At 36.5% G+C, this 25,862-nt stretch overlaps 1 protein-coding gene and 1 pseudogene across 2 annotated transcripts in view; both read right to left on the bottom strand.

Annotated features, from left to right (window-relative positions):
* RNF115 (ring finger protein 115) overlaps nucleotides 1-25,862 on the bottom strand; it is a 48,988-nt gene that overhangs the window by 12,923 nt on the left and 10,203 nt on the right. The window contains exons 2-5 of one of the 2 annotated variants that reach the window (XM_032464428.1): nucleotides 19,160-19,218; nucleotides 18,264-18,315; nucleotides 15,852-15,909; nucleotides 1,977-2,188 (exon numbers count right to left, since the gene is read on the bottom strand). In XM_032464428.1, coding sequence (XP_032320319.1) covers nucleotides 1,977-2,188; nucleotides 15,852-15,909; nucleotides 18,264-18,315; nucleotides 19,160-19,169 — 332 coding nt within the window. In that variant the 5' untranslated portion in view covers nucleotides 19,170-19,218. The remainder of the gene's footprint in view (nucleotides 1-1,976; nucleotides 2,189-15,851; nucleotides 15,910-18,263; nucleotides 18,316-19,159; nucleotides 19,219-25,862) is intronic. The other variant, XM_032464427.1, reaches the window with a different exon arrangement.
* LOC116658762 lies at nucleotides 20,323-25,807 on the bottom strand (annotated as a pseudogene).

Genomic DNA, 25,862 nt, shown 5'->3' with positions numbered 1-25,862 from the left:
TACTCAAGGTTTACACAGGTAATAATATGAAGCTTCTTTTCACAGTATGTTTAAATAAGGTTAAAAAAAAAAAAACAGGTCTAAAAAACATTAAATAATAATAATGATGATAGAGAGGGAAAAATTCATCAAGACAGTACTTAAATGACTAAAATGTAGAAAACATGATTTAGAGCCAAAATCACTGAGTTTATGACACTCACACACACACAACACAAGAAGGTAGGGTGCCCATGGCTAATATATTTTACAAGTGATAGGATCAAAATCTTCAAAAGATTGTAGAAACATTGTTTAATATAAAATAAATATTAACCCTACGCTACAATTAATCTGAAATAACATGCCAAATATTCTTTCAGCTGAAGTAGCTAATGAAATAGCTAATTAGCAGACACTGGCTGGCCGACCCCAAATCCATTCTCAACACCCTCCTCCCTTGCCATCTCCTACTACAAAGGACAGAAAAGCTAAATCCATACTCTCCCAGCTTTCTTTACAGCTAGGGGTGGGGAGCATGTGACGCAGTGCCCAGTGAATGGAATTTTCTAGGCAGGAGGTGTAGAGGTGGGAGTGGGGCACTGAGAAAGATTTTCTTTCCTTCAAATTATGGGACAGATAAACTGCCTCTTATTTCTTTTCATTCCTTTTTCTGTTCTGTGGTAGTGATTTCCACTATTCTGTCTTCTAGCTCAGTTCTGCCTCATTTGGTCTATTCTTGGTCCCTTCCTGCGTATTATTCACTTCAGCAACTGTATTCTTCAGCTCAGTCTGGGTGTTCTTTACATGTTCTAACTCTTTGCTCTGTGCATGCACTCTCCTCCCGAGTTCTCTGATCATCCTCACAGTCACCACTCTGAACTCTTTTCTCATGTAGATTGCCTGTCTCCTCATCACTTATTTCTTCTTCTGGGATTTTATCTTGTTCCTCTGCCACGAACATGTTCCTCTGCCACCTCATTCTGTCTAAATTTCTATTTGTATTTTTGTGTAGGTTAGTTGTTTCTCAACCTTGGAGAAGTGGCCCTCTGTAGGAGATGTCCTATGTGACCCTGCAGTGTACTCCCCTCTCGTCACCCAGGGCCTATGGCCTTGCTGGTCCCAGGGCAGATTCTGGCCTGTGTTTGAGGACTTGTTTTACAGGTTGTGAGATCAGTTTTCTAGCTTCTGATGTCTGCCCCCTGGTGTGTGAGGCTGGTCTAGAGGTTGGCGCAGGCTTCCTGGTGGGAGGGGTGGGGCCTGCCCACTGGTGGGTAGAGCTGGGTCCTGGCCCTCCGGTGGGCAGAAATGTGTCTAGGGGCATGTCTAGAGGCAGCTGTGGACTCAGCCTTAGGCAGTGTCTGCTGATGGGTGGGGATGTGTCCCTACCTAATTAGCTGTTTGGGCTGGGGTGTCCCAGCTCTGGAGCCTAAAGGCTGTTGGGTGGGGCCAAATCTTGGTGCTAACGTACAAGCAAGATGCCAGCCTCCCAGATGGAGAGTTCATTCAGATGGACCCATATAATAAAGATTTTAAAGTACACACTGGGTATGGGGGCGTGGGGGGAACAACGCAGGAAGCAGTAAATGGAGAAAAGGGAGCAGACAGAAGAAAATGGATGAAACAAAATCCCCGGAGAAATAGGTAAGGAATGGGTCAGGAACGTGAGCTAATGGAGTTCCTTTGAAAAAAAGAAAGGCTACCTCATCTCAGTACCTTCTGAAATTTTGATAAACATATCACCTATATAGTAATCCAAGATATTAATGAAAAGGTCAACCAGAGACCTGTATCGTTAGTTTTGCTGTCCTTCAGTTTATCATCACTCATTAGCTGGTACTGGTTGAGTACATTCAATTTGGCTTCATTTTCATCCTGTCTATATGTCCCCATCTTGTCCACAAATGTAGTAAGTATGACAATCTTATAAAGATTAAATATGTCCTTCCTAGAAACGACCCTTAAAAAGAATGTAACTAACAACCCCTCGCACTCACCCTTCAAAAGCTGGGGATCTCTCAGGACGAGCACTTCCTCGAGACCTGTACCTCCGAGTCACTGGCAGCCGAGGCGGCCGACTTGGTCCCCAGAAGTCGGTGTGTGTCTGGTGGCCCCTCTCATTGGCTCTGTTATCTTGGTCCAGTAGACTGCTACTTAGAAAGGGTCTAAAATCTTGGAAAAACATTGTGGGGTCCAAATGGTCCCAGAACTAGTAAAAACCAGAAATAAAACACATGTTACTGGTTTCAGAAACAGGAAAGAGGAAACAGGAAGAAGAAGTACTGAAAAAAAGAGAGGCATAACGTTTAACGTTTCAGAATTCAGCAGTTCCAAATCAGAGATGTGAATGTTCCTCCAGTTTCATGGAGGAGAGAAGTCTTTCAAGTGCATGCGTAGGGGAAGAAATTTATATACCAAGAAACTTAATTTCCTTCATACGGAAACAACAAGCCAGTAGCTGGACCCTTCACACTGAGTTCATATCCACATGATTCTGACCAGTTTCCCTTGCTAAAATGAAAAACATGAGCCACAGGTGATCATGAGCTTCTGTCCTAAGTATAATCAATCATTTAGATCAACGTTGTGTTTTGTCACAATGGCATCCACATTTCCCCTATAGAATAATACAAGATTTAAATATTCATACATTTGTAAAAAAGCATCATCATCACAAATGAAGACAAATGTTCATATAACACTTCTTATGATTTATAGAAGGTTTATCAGAAAGGGGGAGTGTCAAAGCTGTGCCAAAGCAATGCAGGAATGTCTGATAAGACCATTCTGTTGTACACTTTTATTTTATCACTAAAAGGGTATATTGGTGGGGAGTCTAGGGGAGGAGTGTGTATGGGAAGTGGGGTGATGTTTCTTAGGTTTGGTCGACGAATTACTAATCAGAGTAAATGGAGAAAAACAAGTCACCTCTGAAATAATTTAAATTTTATTTATCTGTACATCAGATACTTCAAGAGTTCCATAGAACACTACTTAATTCACTCCATCCAACCAAGTGCATAACCTTGGTCACATCCTGGTCTTTTTGTTTTAACATTTTAAATCAAACAAAAAATTATTATTTAATGTATATTTAATAACAGGGACATAAAACTGCTCAGCACATGACCTTAGGTCTTAAAATCCCAATAGCACCTCCACTTCAGACTGATCCTTTCTTCCAGAGACCCACACTAACAACAGCCTCCTCTAGAAACACTCAGAGGAAGGGTTAGCAGCCCAACTGCACATTAGGCTGAGCTAATACCAGAACCATCTCTCGTCTCAATCTACCTTCCAATAACTTGTCACATCAATTCCTAAAATTAAGGAGTTTGCTTAGGTTTGTCAGTAGTTATTTTTTTGTTAATTTTTCCAGATTATAATTTGTTTCTCGATTTTCAAAGATGCTTCCTCCCCTTTTAATTAGAGAATACACAATCATTACATTATAAAAATGCAAGTGCAGAATATAAACTATAAAATGCAATACAGCCTCCATTCACTCAGCTGTGACCAGTCCTTACCCTTAATTTTAACCCCCTACCCAGATGCTGATTTGATATGCAGAATTCCAGATTTTTTTTTTTGAGAGTTAGGGAATTTATTTTTATTTTTTGTTGGTTTCTCTTTTTTTGCCTTTTTAAAATTTTTTGATTTTGTCGTTGCTTGTTATACCATGAAGTCAAAAAAAAAAGGGAAAACTGTGTATGTTAGATAGGGACAAATGCTACAAAGAAAAAAAAAGGCTTGCAATGAATGACTCAGAACACACAAAGTCATATCAATCTTTTCAACAGTAGCACTGCATGTATGTTTTATATTTTATACAGTCTTTAACATTTTTATAATAACACATAGTATTTGATGCATGTAAAATAACATAATACATGAAGTATAAGAAAAGAAAACACACTCCCATGTAAATCATCTTAGTTCACATGACAAAAGCCACTGAAACCCTGTGTCTCTCCCTTCCCCCAACTTCCAGAGGTCACCACTACCCTCAATTTTTTATCATTCCTTTCTTCTCTTTATAGCTTTACTACAAACATACATACCTATAAATAAAACGTGCCTTATGAAAGGAATTGCTTTTTTGATGCCACATGTTGATGCATTTATTTTCACACACACTTCATGCCACACTCTCAAAAATCCTTTCTTCTCTCAGTAAACATATGGATTGCATCCAGTTTTGTGCCATTACAAACAGCAAGTATGTACATTATTATATGTCTTCTGCTACAGAGAGAGAAACGTTTCTCTGTTAATGGTCTGTACAACTTCACATGGTCTGTCTATCTTCAGCTTTACTAGGTAACTCCAAACTGTCTTCCAAAGTGGTTGCACCAATTCACACATCCACCAAGAGTGTTTAAGAGGCTCCTCTGTACCGAATCCTGGCAAGCACCTGGTATCATAGGGCTTTTGTTTTTCAGTTCTTAACAGTCTGCGGATAGAAAATGGTGTCTCATTGTGAGGTTTTTGTTTTTGTTTATTTTCTGTGTATAAGAATCAACAGGAGGGCTTACTTTAAAATGCGTATTCTTTGGCCCTACTCCAGAAAGTAAACTCAGTAGGTCTGCAGTGAGTCTGAAAGACTCCCTTCAGCATTTCTTGCATAGATGGTATAGACCATACAGTAATGGATTCCCTCAGCTATTGTTTATCTGGGAATGTCTTAATTTCTCCTTCATTTTTTTTAATTTAATTTTTTAAACTGTTTTATCCAACTATTTTTTAAATCTTTTTTTTGGGGGGGGGGGTAATTAGGTTTATTCATTTTTTTTTTTAATGGATTGAACCCAGGACCTCAGGCGTACTAGGCATGCACTCTACCACTGAGCTATACCCTCGCCCTGACCCCTTCATTCTTGAAGGATAGTTTTGCTGGATTTAGAATTCCTGGTTGGCAGTTTTCTTCCTTTCAGCACTTTAAATATGTCATCTCACTGCCTTCTAGCCTTCACTATTAACCCAACTTTGAAATCTCAGGGCAAACACTGGTGTTTGGATGAATTCCTACATCTATGCTCATAAATGAACTGACCTGTAACTTTCCTTATGTGTAATATCCTTGGTCTGGTTTGTGTACAAGGTTATACCAGTTCAATAAAATGTACTGCAAAGCATTCTTTCTCTTTCATATGAACATCCTGTAGCACAGAAATAGAACCACTGGGTAAAAGCACTTTAAATCTTGCTAGAAAGTACCCTCAACGGGCTACACCATTTTATACTCCAACTAGTATACAGCATACATTCTCTCACACTCTTGCCAACCTTGTTTTAAAAAAATTTTAATTCTAATACCCAATCTAAAGAGAAAAAAAAAAAGGTGCACACTAAAAACATCAGTAAGATTTCTTTAAATACTAGCAAACAATGTCTTTTCATTTCAACTGCCATTTGTACTTCTTATCATATCAGACTTATTTCCCTTTGTTTTCTAGTAACAGCCTCCATCTGTTAAGAGATCTCTCTGGTTTCTAGTCTGAGAAGAGCTCTACAACAGTTTTTCTTGACCCGAAATTCCAAAGCAAACTCAACATTTAGAAATCCAAAACTATACTTGCCTTCAGTAAGTGAGTAAGTAAGAGCAGCCCCCTCCATGTTCTCCATCATCTGTCTCACTTAGGTAACATACAGGAAGAAATCTACGATTTCTTCACTATACGAATAAAGTTCTACAATGTTTGCTCACAGAAAGGAGCTCTCAAAGCAATCATTATCTTCATTATAACTAATGTAAAAACTAAATATTTAAAATTTTTGATTAGAAGAAAAATCAAGCACCAAGCTCATAATACTAATATGTGCACTGATAATTACATGAATTATCACATCTACTATTACATAAAAATTTTGAAGGAACCCAAGCTTAGAAGCAGCTTCAACATCAGTTTTAGGCGTTTTGCTACTTGTTTGGAAACTGCAAATTAATGCAAATGGATAGTAACAGTCAATGTATTTGTCCCAATAATATTGCACACTAACTATAGAGCACAGGATAAAAAAGTACACCACATAGATTTATACCAAATCGACACTAAAGATAAGAACAGCTTCAGGTCATTTACCTCTGAGCTGACTTAAACAAACAGGAGAGGAAAAGATAGCTCATACGACAAAACAGAGTATTCAAGCCATGGCTTACATAAGTTAAAAACAAACATAGAACACTACTATAAAGTTTTGGTGAAACATTCAAAAGAATCACAGAAACAGTTTACTTGACAAATTTTGTCTTGAAAAACTGAAAATGTTACTCTGGATTTGAGGTAAAAAGATGATGCTTCAAAAAATGTGGGCTGAAATGTCTACATATTTCAATATAAAAAAAGATGGGACAATATATCTTCCATTTAGCAAAATCTACTGTAAGCTAACCACAATCACATCAGCACCTCTTAAAATATTATGGTCAGTTCCTTCAAAAGTTAATGTTACCATATGGCCCAGCAATTTCACTCCTAGTTATATATCCAAAAGAATTGAAAACATATGTTCACAAAAATTTATACACAAATATTCATAGCAACATTATCCAAAATAGTTCAAAAGGGTAAACAATGCAAATGTCTATCAACTGATGAGTGGATAAACAAAATGTAGTACATCCATACAATAGGGCAGCCATACAAGAGAATGAAGTACTGATAACATGCTGTAACCTGGATGAACCTTGAAAACATTATGGTAAATGAGTCAGTCATAAAGGTCATGTATTGTATGATTCCATTTATATTAAATGTCCTAAATAGGCAAATCCATAGAAACAGAAAATGGACAGGTGGTTTCCTAGGGCTGGGGAAACTGGGGAGAATAAAGGAGTGACCACTAATGGGTACAGGATTTCTTTCAGGGGTGATGAAAAAGTTCTAGAATTAGATAGTAGTGATGGCTGTAAAACTTTGTGAATATACCAAAACTGCTGAAATGTACACTTTAAAAGGGCAAATGTGAATTATGTCTCAAAAAAATATTACGGTCTACAGAGATGAGTCAATTGAGGGTCAACAATTTCAAATTTATTAACCTTTGAAGTGCAATTTTGAAAAAAGTTCACAGGCAATTTTATGAAAGCATTAAATCAAGATAAGGAGCATAACCATGCCTCCAAATATTTTCTAGGGCCCTTTGATAATCCCTCCCTCCTGCCCCTCTTTTCCCCCAAGCAACTGATGATTCTTCCATGGTTTGCATTCTCTAGAATTTTTGATTTTCTAGAATTTCATGTAAAGGGAATCATATTGTACGCGCTCTTTATTTGTCTGTCTTCTTTTACTCCACTCTATTATTTTGAGATTCATCCACATTTTTACATGTATCAATATATCAATATATTATATTGAGCTGTATGCCATATACTTTATATTGCTGAGTAATACTCCACACTATGGACATACCACAGTTTGTTTATTCACCCATCTGTTGACAGACATTTGGGTTGTTTCTAATTTCTGACTATTACAAATAGTTGCTATGAACAATTGTGTACATTATCTTCAAGGAGTGGAATGGCTGCATCGTATGGCTGACGTACTTTTATCTTTTTAAAAATCAGCTAACATGTTTTCTAAAGTGGTTGTACCATTTTTACATTCAATTTCAGTTGCTCTACAACCTCACCAAAAGTTAGTATGGTCAGACTTTTAAACTTTAGCCATTCTAATAGTCATTCAGTGCTACTTCATTATAGTTTCAATTTGCATTTCCCTAATGACTAATGATGTTGAGCTTTTTTTTTTTTTTTTTTTTTTTTTTTGCCATCTATATAACTTCTTTGGTGAAGTAGATTGCTCAAATCTTCAACATTTTCTAAAAATGGGTTGTTTTCATATTATTCCATTTTAAGAGGTCTTTATATAGACTGGATATAAGTTCTTTATCAAATAAATGATTTGAAAATATTTCCTCCTGGTTGGGTGGCTTGTCTTTTCATTCTCATGAAGAAGAGCAGAAGTTTTTAATTTTGATGAAGCCCAATTCACCAATTTTTTCTTTTATGGATCATGCTTTTTATGGCTCTAAGAACTCTGCCCAACCCAAGATCACAAAGGTTTTCTCCTATGATTCCTTCTTCAAGTTTTATAAAGTTTTACATTTAGGTCTATTATCCGTCTTGAGTTAATTTCTGTATGTGGTTTAAAGTATACAAGCTCATAATTTTGTACTGTGGATATCCAATTGTTTCAGCACCATTTACTGAAAAGGGAATCCTTTTTCTCCTGGACTGCCTTTGTACCTTTGTCAAAATCAGTTATCCATAACATGTGGGTCTGTTTCTGGACCCTCTATTCTGTTCTTTTGATTTATCTTGATGGTAATACCACAGCCTTGATTATAGTAGCTTTATAGTAAGTCTTGAAATAAGGTAGTATATAGTACGCCAACTTTTTTCTTCTTTTTCAAAGTTGTTTTAGCTAGTCTATGTACTTTGCACTCCCACATGAATTTTAGAATGTGCTTATAAATTTCTATTAAAAAGTTGACTGGGATCTTGACTGGAATTATAATAAATCTACAAATGACATCCTAACAAACACTGACTCTTCTGACCCATGACCAGGATATATTTCTCCACCTACTTAAGCAGTTCTTTAATTCCTCCAAGTAATATTTTATAGTTCCCCATGTTTAGGTCTTATACATCTTCTCTGAAATTTAAAGTACTTCATATTTTTATACTATTATAAATGATACTTATAAAATTTCAATTTCCAACTGTTTATTGCTAATAGGTAGAAAATACAATTGATTTTTGTATGTTTTTCTTGTATCCTGTAACCTTGCTAAATTCACCAGTCCTAATAGCTTTTTTAATAGATTCCTACATAAAAGATTATTTCAATTGTAAACAGACAGTCTTACTTCTTCCATTACATTCTGGACGCCACTTATGTCTGTCTGTCTCTATCTATCTTTCTATCTTACCTTATTACATTGGACAGAACCTCCAGTACAATGTTGAACACAGTAGTGAGAGTGGACATCCTGGTCTTGTTCCTGATCTAGCTGGAAAACACTCAGTTTTTCACCATTAATTATGATGTTAGTTGTAGGTTTTTAGTAGATGCTCTTTGTCAGATTCAGGCAGTTCTCATCTATTTGAGTTTGTGGAATTTTTATCAAAAATTGATGTTGGATTTTATCAAATGCTTCATCTGCACCTATTGAGATGATTGTGTGGTTTTTATTCTTTAGTGTTACTATGGTGAATTACACTGGTTGATTTTCAAATGCTGAATTGACATTCAAATGTTGAGCTAACCTTGCATTCCTGGGATAAATCCCACTTGATTATATATTGTTTGGATCTATTTGATAAAATTTTGTTTAGAATTTTCACATGTATGTTCATGAGGGAATACTGGTCCACATCAACCCCAAAAGTTTTCTTTTCTAGTAATGTCTCCGTGAGGTTTTGAGGACCTAAGTTACTTTTATTTTTTAGAATTTTATTTTTGAAAAGCATTTAAATACAATTATTTAACAGCCCACCAACATAATAAAACCAATTTTTTGGTCAATAAACATATTTCAAAAAATCATATAATTTTTATTATCTTTAGTGTGCTTTTTCCACAAAGTATCCCATTTTGAAAGATAAATTATATGGTTATTATGTCATTATAATAGCCATAGAAGCATTATACCTTTAAACTGCCATTGGCAGCAGAGTTAAATGACATTAGATTAGCTGTTCCAAACACCTCTTCACCTTATTTTGAACTGCACATGGACCCAAAAGAAGTTTTAGGAGAAGCTAACTCTTTATTTGTGGTTTTAGATATTAGAAACCTAGACTATATCTTCATCCTAGCTTTTATTAGCAAACAGGTAAAAAAGCATAGGGCTCTCATTTACCATGAAAATAAAGCTTCCACTGAGAGGTAAGGATGGTTCAATAAAATTATTGCAAATCTAAAAACTACAAGGACAATTTAAAAGACCGACATATTGAAAGATCTGTCTCCATGAAACAGATTTATTTGTTCAATAAATAAAGGATAACTGAAATAGTTTTTTAAAAAGAACAGTAAGCATTAGAATGACTATCAGGAGCAGTAGATATTGAAAGAAAAATAAAAACAATGCTCATCTTGAAATTAGCTCAGGGATGTCTAGAATATAATGCTCAAAAACAAATGGAAATTAAGAGGTTTATAATATGCTGGCTGGCAAGACATTGCCCTCAAAACAAATCTCAAAATTATGGCTGCCACCATGGCAAATTCCTAAACTTTACAAAATACAGAGCATTCAAGTGCGATTTACAAACAAAAAATATGATATACAATGCCCTTTCCACCTCCCAATAATGTGAATACTGTGCCATAAGTTCATGATTTTCATAATTTTCAGTCTTTTAAAAGGCACCTTTTCCCAAATGAGCTTACTTTTATAGGCTATGCGCTCTGGTCAGCAGGCACTCACTGAACAAAAAACTGGCAAGGATGATACTAAGAATGTTTTCTGTTTTACCCTTCTTCCCTTAGCTACCATTGAGTTGATGTTACAGTCTTCGCTGGCAACAGTGTTACTGGCATGAACTTTGTATGTACAGAATCACAGAAACATAGTTATTCTTTGAACAACTGTTGAAGAGTTCAGGTGTTTTACTTCTCATTTCCAAATGGACTGGATATGAAGCAGCTAGCCATGAAATGAGCTCTTTTAACTCTTCACACTAAAAATGAGACAGATGAAAGATTCGGTTGAATCTATTCAAACTTTAGGGTCCAATCCTGGCTGCAACTGCTCAAAGAACCCAAACTCTACCTGGCATCTGAGTACATGCCCTCTGGCTGAGACTGAGAAGAGCAGCAAACAGGTAAAGGATAGTTTACTTGGGGAAGGACAGTTTGAAATCTTTAACTTCTTTTTAGTAGGTTGAATCATTTAAAATTACCATTTTTGTAGATCAAAAACACTAGAATATCAACAATTTTATTTCATTCAATTTAACTTAAATGTATATTGTTCTTGATTATTTCAGAGCCTCCTCCACAGGTCCCAGGAGCACATACAAAAGGGCATGAGTTGGTACTGCAGTCTTTTTTTTTTTTTTTTTTGATACTGCAGAGTCTTAATGAAGGTAGAAGCAAATCCACAGGACTTAGCCCCAGACTCCTGCTAACTACAGGCTTAAATTACTAAACCCACAAGTGAAGAGGGAAGAATCAGAGCTTTTATGTCCACCTCTGACCTCTTCATTCACTCCTCACCACTCTTCCCTACCAGAGGACTAATGTATCTGATTGGTGAATGGCAAGAGCCTAACATACGCTGATTCACACTTCTCCAATAGATGGAGTTCATGTATGAGAAGGCTGCACAAATGCAAAAGAGCTGGTTCTGTGTACGTGTGCCTGCTCTGCAGTCTCTAACTCTCAGCCGGATCATCCCGTGTAGACGTACGATGTCCATGTGGCCACAGATCAATTGCGCTCCCTAATTCAGCTAAATAAAAACTAAATTTTTATTTCCATCTGTTTGGTATCTATGTTTTATTTCTCAATATGTTCTAGACTCTGAGATGGAAGGAAGAGGTATTGATCAATGATCAACCATCACATATAACCAGACATGTTCAACAAAGGAGAACAGTTTAATAAATATTATACAGGTATGAAAGAATACGAAGTCATAAAAGATTTGTGTTATAATCCTAAGTAAATTTTAAAAATCAGAAATATAATATGGTATTTTTTTTAAAGAGTTGCAACATTTTATTAAAAACATCTAGTCCAACCCTCCCATTTTATACACAAGGAAACTGGGCGTGGAAGGATTAAGTAATCTGCTCAAGGTCACACAGCTAGTTGGTGTGTGAAAATGACCTCCTGTGAATTACAGACATATGTTTTCAGTGAGTGCCCTTTTTATGATAAAACTCCTTTGTATGGAATAATAGCTCTATTACTAGTTTTTTATGTAATTTTTGTCGTATGTAACTTTTATTTATTTCGCCTTCTTCAGAGTAAGCTGTCAGGTATTTTTAGAGAAAATAAGCCTTGCTTTTGCCTAAAAAATATCTTTGAGCAAATAAGGTGAATATAAACTAAATTAATGTATTAAGGATAAGCAGATTAACTGCCAGTAAGACAACAGTTTTTGGCATTTTAAACACAGGTTTCATTGAGCAGTCTTCTTGGGTTTAATTTTTTTTTAATTGAAGTATAGCTGATTTACAATGTTTCAGGTGTACAGAAAAGTGATTTGGTTGTACATATTTGTTTTTCAGATTCTTTCCCATTATCGGTTATTACAAAGATACTGAACACAGTTCCCTGTGCTATACAGTAGGTTCTTATTGTTAATCTATTTTATATACAGTAGTATGTACAATATAGTATATTCTATGATTGTATCTGAAAACAGTTATGAAGCATGCATGTGAGAAATGGAAAGTATTATGCAAAAATAAAAAGTGAAAATAAGGTAATGGGAATATAGAAGATTTTTCACTTTTAAAAAATCTTCTTAATGCTGTTATAATATCTTTCAGTATCTATACCTCAGGACAAAATCTGAAAGGAAATGTATGAAGAAAGGGAACTCTTAGAATAGTGGGACTCCAGGTAATTTTTAATACCTTTTTTATTGCCATTATTATGCTGCATATGTACCAAAACTGATTTTATTTAAATAAATATGACTCAGACTGCTCAGAGCACACCACCCTCTTGCATACTTGGGAGTTCTTTTTCCAGGAAACCATCTGTTTTATTTTCCGCTAATGTGAGGCAGCAGCCACAGTCACTTTTGCACTGAAGTGAACTATTCAGGTAAGCTGACACTTTCAGATCAGATGTCTCACTGGCACCAGGTCACGGTCAGAAGCTTTCAAGTAATCAGTGAAACCCTCAGGTAGCCATGGGCTCCATTCCCCAGGTTACCAAGAGGGGAATGTCCTCTCTCTGCAAACTGCTAGCAACATTTTAGATTCACTCTCCAATGACCCTCACTCATTACTCATAGTTCGCATTTAACTGACAACCCTCCGCCATCCACATCCACTCTCCCTATCTCCCCACCCTAGACCTACTTGGGAAAAAAAAAAAAAAATACTGATTTTGTTGAAATTTGGCTTGGACTAAGCCTCTTCTAATATATCTAGCTTTTAAGGAATTCAGCTATTTATAGAATTATAGCTAATTATAGAAAATAACCTCTTCATTGTACAAGCAACTCTGGCTGAAGAAAAATAGAGCAAAACTGAGCATAAGCCTTTGATGAAATTATCAATTGAAAAATAAAAAAGGAAAAAATAACTTGTTTTCATATATAATTTTCTTCCTAAGTTTTTCCTCCAGGAAACAGGCATAAAACCTTAGAGTCTATGAATACTATCTTGAGATACTTTTTTTCACCTCTTTGCTTATCTAAATTCTGCCTACCCTTTAAGACTCCGGTACTTGAAGCCTTGTTTTACCTCTCCAATGAAGGAGTTTCACCCTCTCCATTAGGTCAATTAATAATTGCTAAAATTTATTAAGCACTAACTATATGCGGGCACACCAGCCTACACACCTGGTATTTATCAACTCACTTAATCTTCACAACAATTCCTGTGAGGTAGGTATTGTACTTTCCCCAATTTACAAAGGAGGAAACAGAGGCACATAGAAATTCTAAGTCATTTTGCCCAGGTTACATAGCCAGTAAGTAGTACACCCAGGATTTAAACTCAGGCAATCTGGTACCAGGCCTATCACCATGTCATTTGACCTCTTTTCCTAAAGACTTTAGTCTTCCCCAAAACTGCAACCCACTTAACATCTCTCTTCTACTGTATTTGTTACATACCCTCACAATAAGTTTATCATACTCACTGTACACTCTTTGTTTTTTTATTTGTTTCATGTTTGCACCTGCTCTCCAACTAAATTATAAGTTCCTTGCAGACAAGGCAACCAGAGATTTGCTTCTTGCCCCTACTTCTAGCAGAGTCCTGGAAGTGCACTCAGTACCTACTTTCAGCTGCTTTTTTTAAATCCCTGGCAACTTCTAGAACACTATAAAGACAGGGTTTTTTTTTTCTTCTATTTTTTAAGTGAAAAATATTGTTTAGAAAGGCGAAAACTGAAATATTCAGGCAAGATGACAAGGAAAAACTGGGCATAATCGTGCCCTTGCTACAAAGCCTAAAGAACACAGACAAAGGCTGTGACTCAGCAAAACTACTTTAACACCTGAAGGGTAACTCATGCAGTCAGTGTCAGATTTAGCGTCACTAAAGTTAGAAAACTGACTACATTTATTTATTTTTCTTCTTAATGCATCTCCTTCTGGTGAGTCATATCATAAAACTGACAGACCAATGTGTTTCCATTTCCTAAAAGAGAACTAACACTTAAGGAAAATCAGAGGAAGTTTCTTCTGCATATGCATAACCAGCAAGGGACAATCTGTGTTATCAGGAATAGCGCACACAGGGAAAAAAACACACTAACATCAGAAAGGCTTTCAGCCTGGCAAGGGGAATAAATCTTAAGTAATGTTTTTCCATCCACCAAAATAAGAAAATAAAAATTGGAGTTCAAAGACATGATCTGTCTTGAAACACACTAATCAACCCATGTAACAAGGCAATTCAGAGTTAAGCAAAAAGCTTAATACTGGATATTAATAAGTACCACAGACCAGAAGTAAAAGAAATTTTCCTTTGATAAAACAGAACTGTTACCCAAACACTTCTTCAAGTTTTTTGACTATAACTCTAACAACATAAAAATCTTGAGAGCTACAGGTCTTAAAATAATTTTCAGAGGATAAAGGAGAAAAGCTTAGGGTTTTATGGGCTTCTTATTGAATACCAGTTTTCAAATACACTGCACATAGTTTTAATTTATACATAAATAAATACCAAAAAGTTTTGCTAGCTCTCTAGGCACTTGAACTATCTCTGAAAAAGGCTAATATGATCCTGAAACATAAAGAAATTCTGATTAGGGAATTAAACTTTTTTTTTTCTTTTAGCATCTGTTAGCTTTCCAGATCCAACCAAGTTGTGTGGCAATAGGAACAAAAGCAAACCAGCGTTTTTGGTCAGCTGAGCTGGTCTGTCCCTTGTGGGCTATAGTCTCTAAATGATTATAAACAAAAAGTGCTAATGCCACTTAAAAGCGTAGACTTAAAGTGTACACTTAAAAATGGTTAAAATGGTCCCCCCAAAAGGAGATTTTAAGTTAATGGATAAAATGAAAAAGGAAAATTACTCTGAGTTTAATATAAAATGGTATTCAAGGATGCAGATTAATGCCTTATTCTCAAATCCTAGTTAAGATCTTTTTTCCTCCAAAAATATGAACACTGCATTATATAAAGAGCTAGGAATTAACTGTAGGTACCACCCTGAGATGTGGAAGGCAAGTAAATATCTTAACCTCTATCTGGCCCCCTAATTCCAATTACATATGCCAAATTACCATATTCATTAGAGGTAATCTCTAGAAACCAGTACCTCTGCGTACAGTTGAAGGCTGAGCCTCACTGTGACTTCAACTACAACTCATCCTGGCCTGCTCTTTACTTGGCTGCCCCACCACTAAGAGTCTGTAACACTGTTATTTCAAAAACACGAGATTTTTATTCTCACACTATACATACAATAAAGAAGCAGAAAACAGAATTGAAAACACCACTAGGTTTAAAACAGCTCAGCTGTTTCCTAATCAAGGGTTTACTGAAAGCACCACACCAAAGCCCCATGACTGAAAACGAATCTTTCTAGGGCTACTCTTGCCCATATTTTTCTTATACGTTCTGATGTTTTGCTGCACTGGGAAGTGAAAACCTGTCATGGTTTTTTAACACCCACCCACTACCTAAAGAATCCCTATAGCCAAAGGAAAACCTACCTCTGCAAAATGTGTTGATGTGCTATTGTCTATCCGGGTGCCACCACCACCTAAAAAACTGAAGAGAAAAAGCAGTGAGTAGTGATCCTACCCCAGGAATGAGCTTCCCTCCCAGAAGCTAAATATAGAATGGCACAATGAGAACAAAGCCCAATAAGGAAAAATAACTCATACCAACAGGACGCCCACAAAGGCATGTGGGTTAATCTATGAAAAACATTATAACTACAAAACTAAGGACTGTCAAGTGAAAAGTTGAGGAAAGAGACCATCACAGAGAAAGAAGCACCCACAGCCAGCAATGCAGTTCAAATTTGACCTAGCAAAAGAAGAAAAACATTTATTCTCAGAGGTTAAGAAATAAAACAAGATTCTGAAAATAATCATTTCACTAAAAAACAAACAAACAAACAAACATTCAATCACCAGATGAATACAGCAGTTGAGAGTACTGGGAATGATTAAACGTAGTAAGGCAAGGGGTCTGGCACTACATTTAGCACATTGTAAAGGGCTGAGTAAGGATGTTTTCTTCTTCTGGTAGTTAGTCCCATTCTTTGATTACCCTACCTACCCTTCAGGGCCCATCCTCCACTAAGTCTTTTTGAAATTCATCAAGCAAGGGAGACTACTCCACACCACTGCGCCCTCTAACTTTGATTCTAAATTCAACCTTGTATTATAAATACCTAGAATTTGTCTTATCCACTTCTACTCCTTTCCCTCCTTTCATAAATGTAAATTTAGAGGGTAAAGACCGTATTTTATTAACACTACAAATATATGAAGAGTATTTATTATGTATCAGCCATTATACAGAGCAGTCATCACTTCTGAGAGCCCTGCAATGCCATATCCTATAGTGATAACTGGCAAATAAACGTTGAATTTTTATCACATGTGTAAACAACAGAATAACTACCTATTCCCAAAGACTGGGAGGAAATATTAGATCCCACTGTCCCCATACAATCTGCAAAGAGGAAACTGGCTAACACTTTGGTGAAAAGGGGATGGAAAGAATCACAAGAACTGCTGGATACCACTTTTACTTCAAGAGACACACTCAAAAGCACAAGCATGCACACACCCCAATGACATAAAGTCCACAAACTACTAGAAACAGTTTTCATTTTCAGAATTACAATACCAATCCAGGCACTGCGCTCAGCTCACTGAGGAAACAACCACACCCTGGTTAGTCTAGAACCAAAAATGAAAAAGCAAAGCTATGCCATTCTCTATGTCATTATACTCAGGCCTTATTCTCTACTTAGAAACCATTTAACAACTGTATTGGTTTCAGAAGTTAAAAACTCTTTTGCAAAAAGCACTTCAAACATAGACCAAGCCCAGAGTACCAGTACATCTATGCTAAATAAATGACTGTACTACCATTACATATCCACTTCATTGCTCAAGCCTAGACAGGCCTCCAAGGTTCTTCCTGCCTTAACTACATAGTTTCAGGGATTCAAATATCCTTGGTAATTAATGCTATTAACTCTATCTTTTGGGGTTCTGCTCTCCCTGAAACTCCCTCAGCATTCCCTTTCCTTAAAATTTCTTTGTATTTTAAAAGAGATAGAGTTAATCATAGAGAAGGGATAATAAGAACAACCACAATGTTCTGAGGAATGTTACAAAGCTTGAGGCAACTTTCAAGATACCCCTCTAGATGAATGTGTATTTTATTTTTTATTTATTTACATTTGTGTATTTACAAGGACTTGCTCTCATTTTTACCGTCTACTACTTACCAGTGTAATTGCTAACTACTCAAATCAGCAAATGTTCATGAACGTTACAGAAGGGAACACCATGCTACTTCTAAGACACTGATTCTACGGAAAAGATTTCTTCAACTATTTAAAATACTGACTTTTCAAAAGACATAATCTTTGCATTAGCGTATCTAACGAGAGCAGCTGCCTTTGACTTACAAAGGCACAAATAAAGAATTAAGTCAAATGAGAGCAGGATCCAGAGAATTCACAGTTCCCTGCTAGAAATGATTCATCCTGCAGTAAATCACTAACCTCCTTTATAACCACACTTTGTACACAGGGCTAAAGAAACCAGGATTACTATTTTATTTTAACCAATATGCTCTTTATTTAACACAGTGCAGAGCATAACTTCTTAAAATAAGTATGTGATGCAATTATAATAGCACAAATAAAAAACTATCCCAAGTTAGCATGCCATCCACACAAAATTGCTAATTTTGCTATCATGCTAACCTTATAGGTTTAGAGTTTGTATTGTGTTATTTAAAACCAAGATTATTAGATGAACATTTAAGTGTTTGTACCAAACTAGATCCCATGCCATTTACTGCTCCAGAAGCTCCCATTCATTTATGCATATAATCACTGATTCCATTAATAATGTTAAACTAATTGTACATACTGTAAAATGCGTAGTTTTTCCTGGTTGTGGAAGAGAACTCCAACTCTATATTCTGCCAACAGCAACAGTAAAGGAATTATTTACTGCTTTTAAAATCCCTAGTCATTCCAAGATTAAAAGAAGTTTCAGGTAACATTCTTTCATCCAGTCAATACTTCAACTATCCAACCAATATTTAACCAGATAGCCACGAAAGAACAAATGTTTTATTATGTTTACTCAAAAATGCTATCCTATCAACGCTCTTCTACTTTTTAAGCCTTTATAATTTATTCATGTTAACCAAGAAGTAGTATGTTATATCCTCACTTTCAGAAATATTTCCACTTTTTATAGGTTTTATACCATTAGTAAGAGCAGTAAGAGCCAATTCCAAGCATTACCAATACATTAATATTACAGTGGTAAGACAGCGTAAGTTTGATCACAATAACCCTAACAAGAACAAAGGGCTTCCTCAAAGCAGAATAACTCAGCTTCCATGGCTAGAATAACCTGTTTATTGTCATAGATACTTTGTCAGAAGTTGCTCCCCAGCTCAACAAAGAGGTATAACAGCAATTTACCTTCACACAACTGAGCAGTCGCTAAAAACCAACCAATAATCCAAGAGAACCCCAAAGTCTCAGAAAATAAATGAAAACTTACCAGATTTACTCTGACATGGATACAGAGGTTTCCTAGGAATGCCACAGTGGGTCTCATCACACCCACTATCATATCACTTTCCAAATTTCCCCATTTTTCTTCCCCTTCGCTCTTGCCACTTTTCTTCTGTCTCTCTTAGCAGAGAGTGTAAGTTATAAAACAAATTCCTTTCTATTCATTTAGTCATTGTTGAGAGAAAACAATTTTGAAAACAGAATGCCTGGTTTACTCATGAGCTTGTACAATACCTGGAATCATCTGTCACTTCTTCAATAAAGCCTGATTCACATCTGGGACAAATATATTCCTATAAAAGAAAGGAAGAAAGAAATAAAAGTCTTTCAGTACAAAGCTAAGTGTGTAGTTTCAGGACAATTTGCAGTACACAAGCTGATGCTGTGAAATGTTGTATGTACTTGCTGAATCCCAGGATAGTTTTTTTCTGTTATGCTCTGGCAAATAAAGAATTCCATGAGATGTCTGCAGAATGGCGTCATAAGTGGTTTCCATTAGAGCTGAAGGAAGAATGTCAAAGATTTCTTTTTTTTAATTTGGATTTTTTAAAAAACTGGAATGAATTCATTATCTAATTTTCTCTTCAAATCTAATGAAAAAGCTCTACTAAATATATCAGAGCAGTAAAATTCTAATATTGATGGGCACAGAAACTAATTTTTTTTAAATTACGTACATACAAGAGAAAATAAATCATAGAATAAATCAATCTGTAGAGTAGGAATTTACAATAAAGTTTTACAATATTTCTAATCTATTTTGATTATCAATGGTTCCAAATAAAACTTAATATTCTTGGATGGTCTACAGAAATGTTAATTCAAATAACCAGAACAATTCCTTTAGATCAGCTTCTATTTCCTTCAGCATTATGAATCTTTCTTTTAAATAAATAATATTAAGCTTTGGGGCTGATAAGAAAGAATATACTTTAAAGACTGCCTTATCATAGCTTTAAAAAGTATAGTTTACCTATTGAAATAGATTTGGAAAGACATTTTCAACTATTTTCTTGCTCTCTGTATTTTCTAAACCTGAAAGTTTGTGTTATCAGAAGGTAATGGGGGGAGGATATAGCTCAAGTGGTAGAGCGCATGCTTAGCATGCAGGAGGTCCTGGGTTCAATCCCCAGCACCTCCATTTAAAAAAAAAAAAAAAAAAAGTAAGTAGACCTAGTTACCTCTCCCCTGCAAAAAAAAAAAAAAAAAAGAAAGAAAGAAAGAAACAGAAGGTAACCTAGGTTCTATTTGCCTACTCAAAGACAGAATGGTAGCTCTAACATTCAAATGCTTTCTTAAAAGAGATATAAAGAACAAAAGACCAATCCCTTCTATCAAGGAGATTAGTTTTATGAGGAGACAATCAATGCAAGAAACAGTAAAATTGAATAAAATAATTCGTTTAATCAACGCATACTGAGAATATAAACAAATGCCAAAGTTTGTCTGAAGGAATCAGGGGAGGCTTTGAAACAGAGACTTAAAATATTATTCTGTTTGCTCAATAAAAAAGGAAATTATGGGTTAAAGATCATAATAATAGAATACAGCATGTATGGAGGTTGGAGGGATACAGTATGATGAGATAGGAAGGCTAAAACGAGAGCGTGGAAAACTTCAGACTATCATGAACTTTACCCTGTGGATTAGAAGCTCTCAACTTTTTTTCTCCACCGCACACATGAAGGATGAGAAACACCCATAATGGGCATACTGTGAACTACTCCAGAAATGAAACAATCTGAAGACCATATAAATCCCTAAGCCCCTCCTCCTACTCCTCATCCCCCATCCTTCCAGGTAGCAGTAACTCTGTCCCTTTCTCTCCCACTAAGAAAGTTTATCTGAAACCAAATGAGATTGTCTTTAGAAGGCTAACCTTAAATGTATTCTAATGTCTAAAATTAAAAAGGAAAAAGAATTACAAAATGTTATGATTTGTCACTATCACAGTGCCTGGCCCTCCTCTTTCTGTTCTCTTCCTCTCTTGCTCATTCTCATTGCTTTAAATATTCCTTACATGGAACAACTCCCAAATGGGTATCTCCAACCCAGGCCACTCTTCTGAACTCCAGTCTCATTTAACCTCATATGTATTCTCTCTGATGCACTTTCTCTCTCTTACACACACACACACACACACACACACACACACACACACACACACACCCATCAAGAGATGGCATACCAGATTTGCTCATACTGGAAACCCAGAAGTCATTCCTGACACCTCCCTCTCTGTTATCTTCCACATTCAACCATCAAATTCTGGCACTCCTACCTCAAACACATTTCTCAAACCTACTCCTTGCCCCACTGCCAAACTATCTTAACCCAAGCCAGCACTGGCTCTAGACACTGAATAACTTCCCTCTTAGGTGTTGTCCTGCTTCTCCGCTAGCCTTTTCCTATCTGTTCTGCATACTGAAGTCAGAACAATCTTTTTTATAACATAAAATGGACCAAATCATTTCCCATGTTAAAACCTTTCAACTATTTCCAAAAACATTTAGAATAAAATCAAATTCTTCAACATGACTTACAAGGCCCCGATTCAGCTGGTCTCTGTTCAACTCCTATGAGGCTACCCTCTTGCTCCCTTAGTGAATTCCAGCCACAAGGGCCTTCTTTCAAGTCTTCTAACTCATCAAGCTCATCCCTGCCTCCAAGCTTCCATACATATTGCTCCTACAACTAAAACACTATTCCCCTAAGTTTCTGCATGACAAGAGACTTCTAATCCTTTAGGTCTCCATTCTAATGTCATGTCAGAAAGTCCCACTTTTACCACCCAGTCTGAACTGGTTTCCTCTTATTATTTTCTTCTACAGCTCCCTCTTGTTCCTTTGTAGCACTTATCACAATTTGTAATTGTCTGTTTGTTCAATGCCTTTTTAATGTCTGTCACCAGTCAGTAAGCTCTAAGTTTCATAATGGCAGGATCCAAGTCTGTTTTGTTTACCACAATATCCCTAGGACAGATAGGTATTCAATTATATATTTACTGAATAAACAAACATGAAATTACTTGCCACACACCTCACAACCAGGAGCCAAAGCCCCAGAACCAAATACAATCAGAGAACGGGTAGAGTGAAAGTAGAGAACTAAAAGAGCTAGAAGCTAAAGAAGTTGTGGCTGCTCCTGGGATAGTGAAGCCTGAGATTTCAGAGGCAGAACTGTTCTGAATGATCACAAAGTCCAAGCAAGATAACAGCTTTGGGAGTAGCTGGCTAACGTGGAGCAGGGGTGAAGGTTAAAGATAGGGTCATCTACATTGATACTAAACTTCAAATGATGTTTAGAGTTGTGGTGGAGAGAAATAAATTTTAAAAGGCAGATATCAAACTGGGAAGACAAAAAAGACCTGAAGTAAGAAGCACACTGATTTAGAATAGAGAAATGTTCAAGTCTCCTCTTCACGGTCCCAGGCTTGGTTCCAGGAACCAGGCTGTCAGTCACCACAGCTCCTTCACGGAACAGGACACTTTAGAGATATAAACCAAATGATAGAAGTACTGTGGAGTTCTTCCTGTTGCTAGGTACTCCTTCCATTCTAGCACAATTGAATGTTTCTATTTTGATTAAAGGGAAGAGAACCAAAACTTTTTCCATGAACTTCCATGCTTTGTGAACTACTTTTCTTTTTTTTTTTTTTTTAAACTGAGGTACTGGGAATTGAACCCAGGACCTTGCGCATGCTAAGCACGCACTCTACCACTGAGCTATACCCACCTCCCCCTCTGTGAACTACTCTTGATAACAGTAGCTTATTTTAGAACAAACAAACCTCTCAGCCATAGACTATCCCCTCTAATCAACATTACAGGAAACAGAATTTTTTAGAATCACAAGCTCATCATTCTCTAATTATCAAAATAAAAAATGCATAATTGTCTTTTACATACATCAGTAGTCTGATCTCAGAACAAAGGTCTGGTCTGAGAAAACCATTCCCTTAGAAATCTGAAAACCCCAAAATAACATTCTGAAGGTATTATAGTTTCAGCTACACCAAGGGTGCCACCCCTTTACTCTAAAGACTCAAAAATTAAATCAATTGCTTCAAACTAATCTGGAGACAGGATGTTGAGTGAGAGTGGAGATGGATGAAGTAATACTGGCTATGAGTTGATAATTATTGAAGCTGGGTACATGTGAGTTTCTCATACTATTCTACTTTTTGTTTTTCCTTTCATTTGAGTGACTTTATGTAAAAAAAACAAATCAGTAATTTAGAAGTTCTAAGTCTCCAAAAGAGATTACAGAAATTAACGGTTACAGGTAGTAAGAGTTTTAAGAAACATCTTCCATGTCCACATCCTCTTGTAATTTCTGTACCATTTTGTCTTCCAGCTGCTTTCCTTTGCCTGCAAGAGGGGCACAGATAAGACGGATGTTTTGCTTGACTTCTTTGATGTCCTAAACTTTCTGTAGTTCTTTATTTTTCTTCAACTTGTTCATTATAAATTTAGCTTGGCGTTTCATTTGATCTCTTCAACTCTCTTCACTGCATCAGTAGTTTTACTCCATAGGTCTCGCTGGTATTTGACAGGTTCATTTCTATGTTTTTCTAATTCAAATGACTTATCCACTGTGAATTCTTCACCAGCTACTTTCCAGAACGCTTTAGTCCATCTGACCTTGACAGGATTACGCTTCTTTTTGAAGTTTTTGTGACATTTGGATTTACAGGATCTGAACACCTTGCAGTCATTGCAGATGAACATCACGTCATGGCCTGGGTAGATGGGCCCCGAACAGAAATAACGCTTCTCAATCCTCATGCTGAACATGCGTGGGTCCCTGCTAGCCGAACCTATTCTCTCTACTTTCGACATGTTTGAAATTTTCCATGAAGAAGTTTTTTTGTTTTAAGTTACATCAGTCTGAGAAACACAGGTCAGGAGAATGTTAACCAAACTATGCACTGAACTGTGATCCAAATTAAAAGTAGATTAGAAATCATCTATTACATTAGAAAATTACGGGGAAGGGGTACTTAGATTTATGAAGCACCTATGACGTGCCTGACACTGTTGCTATTCCTCTTAACCACTCTGTAAGGTGAAAATTGTTGCTTTTATTTCATAGATAAGAGTGTGAAGCAAGTTTTAAGTAAGAAGTTGCCTGCGGCAGATTTGATTTTCCAAAGATGGCCACAACAAAATCTCCCAACCCATGTGCTCTTCTGCTCTCCACTCCACCCTCTTTGAATCGGGGGCGGGGGGGCTGTAATTTCTTTACCTGTAAAATACTGGGTCAATTCCAGACAAAGCCCTTAACTTCATAACGGCTTCTGCTTAATGACTCTTAGAGCCTGAGCAACCACAAAAGTCTAGGCTATTCTGCTGGGCAGAGACTACGCAGCGGAGCACTGAGACATCAGACAAGGGCTGCACTGTAAGAGGGAAAAACTATCTTGAAGGTCCATCCCAACAGAGCCTTCAGATGGTTCCATCTCCATGTGTCTGAACGTAAACGCATGATCCCAAGTGAGAAGTGCCAGGCTGAACTCTGCAAACCCACAGAAACATGAAAAATAATAAAGTATTGTTTTAAGCCACTAAATTTTGAGGTGATTTTTTAAGGCAGTAACAGAAAACCAGAACATTGCCCAAGGGATGAAAAAGAGATTTGAATTTTGGTCTTTCTTGAATTCACAACTGTATATTCTTTTCGTTACACTATGTTGATTGAAAATAATTATCCTTTTAGACAAAGGAACAGAACTGTAATTTGCTGAGGACTGAATGGAAAAGTTTATGGTAAGGCCAAATGAGGCCTCGGAAAATCCAGCAGCCATTCAGCCGTCTCCCTCTCTTACAGGGGAGCGTGACCCTGATGAACACAGTCCAGAGTCCGAGACCTTCACTCTTACAAGCTCAGAAATCTAACTTAGCACCTAGAGAAGGACTGTCTCTTAGAGGAAGATTCACATAAAACCAAATTCAGAGGCCGTATATATAAAACTTAGAATGCCAAATTAATTGCAGTGAAAGAGTTATCAACTGACCCATATACTTTTTACTATTCAGCACAGTCTTTCTCAGTAAGTAAATCTACCTGATTTGGGGCAGGGGGCAGGTGGTGCAAAACCAAGGAAATATGAATTAGGTGTCTGTTACATGTCTGGCACTATGGATATCTCTCTCTGCTTAAATATTAATCCATCAAACTTTACACCCATCCCTCCCCCCAAATATTGTCAATGTATACAGTCCCTACAGTCACTAAGTCTTACAAAAAAAATTTCATTAGGTCATTTCTATCACCCTATCTATAAAAGAGAACCATAACAAGCCTAAGTTACTTACCCAGAACCACTGAAACAGGGACCCAGTTGTTTCCATGAAACTAAGCTGCCTTCCCATAACGTCTGAAATGTTTATTGTATACAACTCTAGTGAAGATACTCAGTAGCAGGTATACTTGAATAAACTGTTTCAGATGTTCTACTGCCTGTTTCATCTAAAAATACCCACAAGGAGAAACATTTTTCACTATTAACAGTCTGAATCAGAGACAACTCCCTAAGTACAGCTTAGTCCTGCCGCTTACCCAGGTAGAAGAACGGTACAGGAGGACATAAAGCAGTTGGAATACAAAAGAGAAAGGGAAAAGATAGTTTTAATGCATTTTGTTTTCCTTCTTATATTTCAAGGGGTTAATTATCACAAAATATGAAGTCTTGGTAGAACAATGACCTACAAGCCAGGAACTATTTATAATAAAGTCCCACACTGTGAAATCTACATACCCATGAACTTTAAGTGAATTTGTATCCAATATTTATTCAGAATATGAAATATCATATAAAGACCTACTATTTATTTCCTAATTCCGCAGCTTTGCTCTTCTTCACTATCAACGTCGAAATCTAATCTAAAATAGAAGCCTACTTTCTATGTCGTTTGACAGAGTCAAAAATCTAAGA

Source organism: Camelus ferus, chromosome 21 (genome assembly GCF_009834535.1).
Source record: "Camelus ferus isolate YT-003-E chromosome 21, BCGSAC_Cfer_1.0, whole genome shotgun sequence".
NCBI lineage: Eukaryota > Metazoa > Chordata > Mammalia > Artiodactyla > Camelidae > Camelus > Camelus ferus.
Note: the sequence above shows the minus strand (reverse complement) of the source record. Positions and strands in the feature narration are given on the sequence as shown.